The 10,000-nt window shown below is 47.7% G+C and overlaps 1 protein-coding gene across 5 annotated transcripts in view; it reads left to right on the plus strand.

Moving 5' to 3' along the window:
- Positions 1-10,000, plus strand: part of herc1 (HECT and RLD domain containing E3 ubiquitin protein ligase family member 1) — a 52,056-nt gene that overhangs the window by 24,189 nt on the left and 17,867 nt on the right. For 3 of the 5 annotated variants that reach the window (XM_077023899.1, XM_077023903.1, XM_077023900.1), the window contains exons 37-45: positions 1,677-2,422; positions 3,906-4,119; positions 4,258-4,415; positions 5,377-5,493; positions 5,716-5,902; positions 6,014-6,135; positions 6,271-6,506; positions 8,329-8,591; positions 9,722-9,774. In XM_077023899.1, the coding sequence (XP_076880014.1) occupies positions 1,677-2,422; positions 3,906-4,119; positions 4,258-4,415; positions 5,377-5,493; positions 5,716-5,902; positions 6,014-6,135; positions 6,271-6,506; positions 8,329-8,591; positions 9,722-9,774 (2,096 nt within the window). The remainder of the gene's footprint in view (positions 1-1,676; positions 2,423-3,905; positions 4,120-4,257; positions 4,416-5,376; positions 5,494-5,715; positions 5,903-6,013; positions 6,136-6,270; positions 6,507-8,328; positions 8,592-9,721; positions 9,775-10,000) is intronic. The other 2 variants (XM_077023901.1, XM_077023902.1) reach the window with 2 other exon arrangements.

Genomic DNA, 10,000 nt, shown 5'->3' on the forward strand with positions numbered 1-10,000 from the left:
ATCCATAGATTTTTAAGGTCCTTGCTTTCACTGGATGTGAAAGATGCCATTAATTTACATGCGTTCATTTTCAAAATTTTACGTGCCTGTTTTTCATATGTTAAAACCAGACTCGGTGTGAAAGCCTTAAAATAGAAATCTCTATTGTGAGGGTCATGTCAGAAATAAATCCTCTCTTTCTGCAGTATCTGGTTATATTCTAACTTGGCAGTACAACGGACGTTTACAACAGTTGTTGATCAGACACTGACCCAGGTTGAGTTTATCAGATATTAAATAATTTAAACTTAAATAATTGTACTGAAATCCATGATTTAGGTTTATCTAATTTTGCAGTATTTATTTAAACATGTGTACAGCTTATTTTTTTAAAGGAGACATTTTGTATACAATAGTTCCAGGTTTCTACAATAAATAGTTAATTGAACAAAAAAAACTTGTAATTTCTTTAAGGGTCAGTGTATCTTTTAATAATATACAAACTAACTGTGATACCGTGATAACCGTGATACCGCGGTATTTTCTGAGACGGTTATCATACCGTGAAAATCTCATACCGTTGCAACCCTAATACACACGTACCGCTACACACACATGCACCCCACACACACACACACCGCTACACATGCACCACACAGACCCCGCTACACACATACATGCGCGTACCGCTACACACGCACACACCCCACATACACGTACCGCTACACACACCTCCACACAAACACACACACACACACACACACACATATGCTACACATTTCTCACAGCAGTCCCCTCCACTTAAGCTACCTGTCATAACCAGTTTTCTAGGACCTGATGTCTATCTGCATTCCTGTGGTCTTTCTCTCAGTAACCACTGACCTACATGGCTCTGTTTGAGTTCTGTGATCTGGCACTTCGACCAGGTTTCTCTCTCTCTTTCTCTCGATCCCTCTCTCCCTCCCTTCTCTCTTTCTCTCTCCCTCCCTCTATCTCTCTCTCTCACTCTCCCTCCCTCCCCCTCCCTCCCCTACCTTTCTCTCTCTCTCCCCCTCTTCTCTCTTTTCCCTCTTTTCTTTCTCTCTCTCCTTCCCCTACCTCCCCCCTTCTCTCTCTCTCTCTCTCTCTCTCTCTCTCTCTCGATGTCCATCTCCATCTCTCCTCACTCTTCTTCCTTCATGTGTTTTTGGTTTGTTTTGACTAACCTTCACCAATTCTTCACTCCTTTTTGTTTAGTTCCATGACTTTGCCCTTTTCCCTGCTCCCTCACACTTTCTCTCTCTCTCTCTCTCTCCCCTCTCTCTCTCTCTCTCACTCTCCCTCCCTCCCCCTCCCTCCCCTACCTTTCTCTCTCTCTCCCCCTCTTCTCTCTTTTCCCTCTTTTCTTTCTCTCTCTCCTTCCCCTACCTCCCCCCTTCTCTCTCTCTCTCTCTCTCTCTCTCTCTCTCTCTCGATGTCCATCTCCATCTCTCCTCACTCTTCTTCCTTCATGTGTTTTTGGTTTGTTTTGACTAACCTTCACCAATTCTTCACTCCTTTTTGTTTAGTTCCATGACTTTGCCCTTTTCCCTGCTCCCTCACACTTTCTCTCTCTCTCTCTCTCTCCCTCTCTCTCTCTCTCTTGTCATCTTCCTTCTCCTTCTCTCTCCTTTCTCTCCTCCTCTATCACCTTTTCTCTCCACCTCTCCACACTGAAGCTTCCCCGCTTTCTGGTCGCCTAGTGACACGCCCCTGTACAACCTGGAGCCGTGTGAGCCGCTGCCGTTCGACGTGACCCGTTTCCGTGGCCTGACCGCCACGCTGCTGTTGGACCTCACCGCGCTGGCCTCGCTGCAGGACGACGGTGCCAGGCCTTCCTCCTCCTCCTCTTCCTCCCGTCGCCACGAGCGCAGACATCGGCGCGAGACGGAGCGGGACGGCGAGACGAGGCCGGAGGGCCGGGAGGGGACGGGCGACCTGCGCGTCTCCCACAGCCTGGACGAGGTTCGCGCCCACGCCACCTGCCCCGAACCCGCGGAAGGGGCGTGGCCTCGCGGCGGTCCACAGGAAGGGGCGGGGCTTCGCGCCAGCGCGCAGGAAGCGGCGGCCTTGGCCGAGTTGCACGCGGTGCAGCTGTCCTACCTCTATCTGGGCGCCATGAAGACTCTGAGCACCTTACTGAGCTGCAGCAGGTACGCCGAGCTGCTGCTGGTACCCAGAGTGGCGCCGGACGGCGGGCACAACGCGGACTGCGGCAGCCCCGGCCTGGCCGCCTCGCAGGAGGAGGGAGACACCCGCTCCGCCCTGCAGTTCCTCATGCGCCACATGGTGACGCGGGCCGTCATGAGGTCGCCCATCAAGAGGGCCGTCAGTCTGGCCGACCTGGAGCGCACGCAAGCCATGATCTACCAGCTGGTGATCAGCAGCCTGCTAGAGGACCAGGAGGGGGGCAGAGCCAAACCACGTTAGTCTCACACACACACACACACACACAGAGCCAAACCACGTTAGTTACTAGAGGTGTGCCAAAAAATCGATTCATATATCAAAAATCGATTCTCATTTACTACGATTCGGAATCGATTTTATATGTCCCAAAATCGATTCTAAGTCGTGGTGAAGTCTCGCGTTACGTAAATACAAAATTACGCAGCAGGTTCTGGGACACACGCGTGTGCGGAAAAGTTTCAAAACAAATGGAGGAAAGAGATATTCAACCTGTCCCGTCTTCGTTTAAGGGAAAAATATGGGTTCGTTCGGAAGACTGAACTTGACACAATGTAGCTCGTGTGCAAGGCTTGTGTAACGCGGTGAGCACGGGAACGTACACACCACACCACGTGAAATAATATAGAGAAGGGTGGACCCAAGTGCCGGCTCACAAGAGCAAGACGTTTGACACTTGACAGATGTATTAGCAAGAGGGAAACGTGCACAACGACCCAGAATGAAGAGAACAAAAAACATGCAGAAGAATAGAAAGCAAAACCATGAGGGCACGAAGTAAATAGAAAAAAAAAAACAATGCAGAAAATACAACGCGTGAAAAAACACTCAACCGTAGAGATCAATCAATCAAATTTTATTTATATAGCGCTTTTTACAACAGTTGTTGTACAAGTGCCGAGTCCTAGCCCCCAGTTAGCAAGCCAAGAGAGACGGGAGAAAGAAGCAAAATAACAACAGTAACTAAAAAACAGCGCGGATAAATGCAAACGAAACCAAGGACGCCAGGGGAAGTAACTGACAGCAGGCAAAAAAAACGCCCAAACAAAATAAAACCCTTCACAAAAATAAAGGCAAAACGGATAGGAAGAAATACAGGATTGGGAAAACTTGAGATGAGTCAGGAAGCGACGCAGGAGATAGATACTCGAATAAGTAAAGAGAAAGCATAAGAGAGAGAGGTGGCGAGGACACCTTCAAACGAGAAGCAATCACAGAGAAAGCAGAGACTGTCTGAGGTACGGTTACGCTGGTTTAGTCTGGGACTGACTCTGGTGCCCCTAGCGACGGCTGGGGGAACTGCATCCGAGCCAGCCCTGACAGCTCGCAAAATGAAGAATTTTGGTAACGCAACAAAAAGCATTTTATTTTACCAAAGCACTTTATTTTTGTTAAATAAATGTGATACACTTTATTTTCTGTATTTGTCATTCTGTCTTGCAAAGCAGACTGTAGTAGATTTTATAGACTGAAGCAGAAATTTTTATAAATCAAATCGTTTTTGAATCGAAAATCGTTTTTGAATCGAAAATCGATTTTGAATCGAATCTTGGCCCCGAAAATCGGAATCAAATCGTGAGATAGTAAATGATTACCACCCCTATTAGTTACACACACCCCCCATAAGGCTACTCATGAGATTACAGTGTGTGTGTGTGTGTGTGTGTGTGTGTGTGTGTGTGTGTGTGTGTGTGTGTGTGTGTGTGTGTGTGTGTGTACAGTGCGTTCGGAGTGTGAGGAGCTGGGTGAGGAGCAGTTCCAGACCCCCGTCACCACCTCCCCTTCCGCCTCCAGCAGCACCTCCTTCATGAGCTCCTCCCTGGAAGACACCACCACGGCAACCACACCCGTCACCACGGCAACTACACCAGTTACTGACGCCGAGACTGCACCAGCCTCGGAGTCCCCAGGTGTTATGCCACTCAGCCTGCTCAGGTACACACACACACACACACACACACACACACAGAGTGCTTTATGGATGGTCTGTGCTGGTGTTGTGTTTGAGGGTTTAGTGGATGTATACTGTGTGTGTGTGTGTGTGTGTGTGTGTGTGTGTGTGTGTGAGAGCAGGCAGATGTTTTCGAGCTACCCCACTACCACTCTCCTGCCTGCCCGTCGTGCTCAGACCCCCCCGGTGTCTCTACCCACGTCCCCCTCAGACGAGCACGGCCGCCGACAGAGCCTCACCTCCCCTGAGACCCAGCCTGTTAGAACCAACAACAGGACAGGTACACACACACCTGTACACACACGGGACTGGTACACACACACCTGTACACACACGGGACTGGTACACACACACCTGTACACACACGGGACTGGTACACACACCTGTACACACACGGGACTGGTACACACACCTGTACACACACCTGTACGCACACGGGACTGGTACACACACCTGTACGCACACGGGACTGGTACACACACCTGTACGCACACCTGTACGCACACGGGACTGGTACACACACACCTGTACGCACACGGGACTGGTACACACACACCTGTACGCACACGGGACTGGTACACACACACCTGTACGCACACGGGACTGGTACACACACACCTGTACGCACACGGGACTGGTACACACACACCTGTACACACCACGGGACTGGTACACACACACCTGGGACTGGTACACACACACCTGTACACACACGGGACTGGTACACACACACCTGTACACACGACACACCTGTACACACACACCTGTACACACACGACACACCTGTACACACACGACACACCTGTACACACACGGGACTGGTACACACACACCTGTACACACACGACACACCTGTACACACACGGGACTGGTACACACACACCTGTACACACACGACACACCTGTACACACACGGGACTGGTACACACACACCTGTACACACACGGGACTGGTACACACACACCTGTACACACACGGGACTGGTACACACACACCTGTACACACACGGGACTGGTACACACACACCTGTACACACACGGGACTGGTACACACACACCTGTACACACACGGGACTGGTACACACACACCTGTACACACACGGGACTGGTACACACACACGGTTCACATCAGGAACTCTGTGAGGCTGCTTTTTTCAAGCACAATTTGTAGAAACTGATATAAAATTCCACTGTGTGTGTGTGTGTGTGTGTGTGTGTGTGTGTGTGTGTGTGTGCGCACAGCCCTCTCTGACCCTAGCAGTCGTCTCTCCACGTCCCCCCCTCCTCCTGCCATCGCAGTGCCTTTACTAGAGATGGGATTCTCCCTCCGGCACATCATGAAAGCTTTGGAGGCCACAGGTACACCTGCATGAACACACACACAACACATACACACACACACACACAACACACGCGCGCACACATGAAGTACGCCCTTAGACACACACACACGAGGAGGTGCTCTTAATTACCATGACTGTGCTGACTGTGTTGTCTGCTGTCCTGTCAGGTCTCCTCTTCCTTTGCTCGTGTGTTTTGCTGTGTGAAGCGCGTTACATTTGTGTGTGTGTGTGTGTGCAGGGGCGCGTGGGGAGGCCGACGCCCAGAACATCACCGTGCTGGCCATGTGGATGGTGGAGCACCCATCAACCGAGGACTCTGAGGAACACCACGCCACAGCCGGATCAGGGAAGAGTGCAGAGAGGAGCTGCCTCCAGTCCCCGGGGGACACGCCCAGTGCCGAGGGGGAGGAGGGATTCGCCGAGAGGTAACCAAGCTCCTTGATCTGGCCAATAGCATTTGCTTAATCTACATTTTAACTTATTCCACCTCTTTCCTGATTTGAGATGATACTGACCGGGGACTTGTCTGTCCTTAGCCCTGAAGGACTGGAACAAGACTCCGCCTCTGCCTCATCTGGCCACACCCCCAGAGGTCGTTCAGCAGCCAGTAGGAAGCATCGCTTCGATCTAGCAGCTCGGACTTTACTAGCTCGTGCAGGTACACTGAACTCTAGAAGATCATCAGATACTCGTGCACCCTACATATACCCAAACCCCCTACACACGCGCTCACCCCACTTTACACTTTAACCTGTGTGTGTGTGTGTGTGTGTGTGTGTGTGTGTGCGCACAGCTGGGCTGTATCGATCAGTGCAAGCACATCGCTCTCAGGTGCGTAGGGATGTTCCAGTGCAGCAGGACTCTGGCTCTCTGGGGGGCCTGTATGACTTCAACCTGGACGAGGAGCTGGAGGTGGACCAGGAGGCCATGGAGGCCATGTTCAGCCAGGAGATGTTCAACCAGGAGATGGCCTCTGACTCCGACATCCTGGGCATGTGGATCCCGGAGGTACTGGACTGGCCAACATGGGTGTGTGTGACTGCAGCACAGAACTGACACTGGTTTACTCTTCATTTTTAACCCACTAACCCACAGCACGGACACACACAAACACACGCACACAAACGTGAGTAGGGCTGCCACAAACGATTATTTTTATAGTCGACTAATCACCGATAATTTTTATGATTAGTCGACTAATCGGATCATCATAACCATCATTAGATTGCTAGATATGCTAACTAAAAATTTTAAAATTAAGGTCATAGTTCATTAAACCTTTAATGAAATATGCAGCTTGTTGCAACAAACAATTATTAAAATAAGTATAAGGCACTGGCTTAAACAACGCAAAAATAAATACATTACTAAAGAAATTATTTTTTTTAGGTTTTTCTTTCTTTCATTTGTCTCTGGCATCAAACTTAGCTACATTTAGGGCTGCACGATTAATCGTATTTTTATCATTATCGCAATGTGAAGTTTCACGATAAACACATCGAAAGAGCCACAATAACTCCTTGAATAACAGCAAACTCAAATTGCATTATCCTCATCCAGCAATAGAGGGAGCTATTCGCGCTGCAGACTATGATCACGTGACGTAAGTAGGCAAGAGGCAGAGTGAGGTGAACACGCTCATCAGACACGCAATTTGGTTTAAGCCTGGTTTACACTTGACGTGGCGCGAGGGTCCGCGAGGCGATTCACGAGGTCGTGCACCTCTCGAATTTTGTAAATTTTGTAAAAAATTTTGCGAGCAGTCTTGTTTGCAGGGTTCATACACCTATACAAGGTGGAATTAAAACACTTGTACGTCACTTTCAAGGTCCATTTCAATAATTCCCAGCACGTTAAACTTAATTGAGTTAAATATTTATACATATACTCTAAATGATTCGAAATAATTTGCTTTTTTTATCACATTAAAAAAATGTTTATTTTCAAAAAGCCCAATCTTAACGTCTTCACGTTCTCTCATGTTTCGTCCTGGAATTACAAGAGGCTCGTATTTGTTAACGTAATACAAGAGAACTGTTCAGTCAGACAGCTATTTGTTGTGAAACGAAGTTACAATTTCAAGCATTTTCAAGTACTTTAGCCTAAATTCCAGCATTTTTCAAACCTGAAACACAAAGCAACATTAAAATTGGTCAGGAAAATTGTATTTGAGGGGTGTTAGGTAGGGACCTGAAACTAAGGAATTATTTACAAAAATAAAGTTTTGGTCTCATTGACGATACAGAAAACGCACGAATGCGTGCTAAGGCTAATGAAACAAATTGCCATCACTAATGTTAACTTTTACAGCTACCACGATAAGTGTATGTAAGTGTAAAATGGACACAAATTAAGTATTATATCACGATCGATCGATCGCCAGTGGTTGGCGCCAGAGCAAACTAGTAACTAATTGAATCATAGATGTGGATTTCCACTACTGCGCATGTGCGTCAAGGACAGAAAGGCAGACGCAGGAGTGGAAACTGCCGCAGCAGTTTGGAGAGAGAGAAGAAAAAAACGACGCGACTATTAAATTAGTCGTTGACTATTTTAATAGTCGACATTATCGTGACTAGTCGACTAATCATGGCAGCCCTAAACGTGAGCACATATACAAACACCAGAAATGCATGCATTCTCGCACGCATACACAACCATGCACCGAGTAGGACACGACTGGGGGGCGTGGCCTAAACACTGTTCACCAATACTAACCATTCAGCATGTAGAAGCAGCCAGATGTTCAGAACCCTTGGTGTGGTGTTAGCATGCTAACGCTCTCTCACAGCTTCCAGCATCACTCTGCTGCTCCTCAGTTGACCTCGTGTGTGTGTGTGTGTGCGTGCAGCACGTGTGTGAGTCTGAGGACCACGGTGAGGTGGTGGTGTGTGAGCTGTGTGACTCCAGCGTGTCCAGTTTTAACCAGCACATGAAGAAGACCCACCCAGGCTGTGGGCGCAGTGCCAACCGGCAGGGTTACCGCAGCAACGGGTCCTACGTGGACGGCTGGTTTGGAGGCGAGTGTGGCAGTGGGAACCCGTACTACCTGCTGTGTGGCAGCTGCAGAGAGACCTACCTCAACATGAAGCGCAAAGGAGCCATGCCGGAGAGGTGTGTGGGTGTGTGTGTGTGGGGGGTACAGGTAGGCCTGTCGCGATAATTACATTATCGACTTATCGTACGAAAATGTTTTTAACTGCAATCATTTTTGCTGATGTCAGTAATTGGCCATTGGGGTTCCACGCAAATTTGTTTACATGAGAATAAACCGCGACTACGTTAGATTTCAGAAAGGCACGCAGTGCTGCTCTCTCGCACCCCCCCCTCCCCCTTAAAGCCTTGTTTATACTTTGGCGAGTGACCGTAGCGCTCGACTCCGCCCACCTCGCGCGAACCTCCGCGAACGGCGCAAGCGTTTTTACTTTCTGCGTCACATTATTTGCAGTATTGTCCGAAACTATATGTGGTAGTATAAAGAAACACCCCTCAAAAATAGGGGAATGAACATTTACCTGACGAATTTTAATGTTGCTTTGTGTTTCAGTGTGTTTCAGGTTTGAAAAGTGCTGGAATTTAGGCTAAAGTACTTGAAATTGTAACTACTTAGTTTCACAACAAATATCTGTCTGACTGAACAGTTCTCTTGTATTACGTTCACAAATACGAGCCTCTTGTAATTCCAGGACGAAACGGGCTTAAACCAGGCTTAACTCGCTATTTAAGAGATGCTGCCGTTAAATATGGTCAAAAAGAAAACATTTATAAACATGCTGCAAAGATTTGACAAGCAGTATGAACTGCCAAAGAAAACCTATATCTCCCAAACTACCATTCCAACCTTATATAATGAAGTGAAAGATGGCATTCTGAAGGAGATTAAAGACATCTCATTTTACTCTGCCACTACAGATATGTGGTCAAGCTCAAATATGACCCCATACCTGAGCTTTACAATGCATTACATTACTGCAAACTGGTGTAATTGTATTATTATGTTACTATATTATTATTTGTGGCACATTGTCTTAAAGCTCCTTTGGGGAGCCCAGAAGCAAGAAAAAAACTATAATGGCACTTTAAAATGACAATATTATCGTTTATCGCAATAATTTCTGGAACAATATATCGTTCTGAAAATTTTGTTATCGTGACAGGCCTAGGTACAGGGTTATATTGGGCCGATCTGTGTGGTGTGTTTACTCTGGTAAGGTAAAGAAGGTTCATTGTGTGTGTGTGTTCAGGTACAAGGGTCAGGCTCCAGACCTTCTGGGAAAGCAGGACAGTGTCTATGAAGGTACTGAACCTTTAACACATTACCCAGGAAATTATTAATGTGAAAACCCCTGTGATTAATTAATTTATTAATGACTAATGAATAAATACCTCATGTCTGAAATTGGGGAAGAGTTTAAGATTAAACTGATAGACCCTGCCCTCATATAGTTGTGTGCGTGTGTGTGCGTGTGTGTGCGTGTGTGTGCGTGTGTGTGCGTGCGTGCGTGTGCGTGCGTGTGCGTGTG

The sequence above is a fragment of the Brachyhypopomus gauderio genome, chromosome 12, assembly GCF_052324685.1.
Source record: "Brachyhypopomus gauderio isolate BG-103 chromosome 12, BGAUD_0.2, whole genome shotgun sequence".
Lineage (NCBI taxonomy): Eukaryota > Metazoa > Chordata > Actinopteri > Gymnotiformes > Hypopomidae > Brachyhypopomus > Brachyhypopomus gauderio.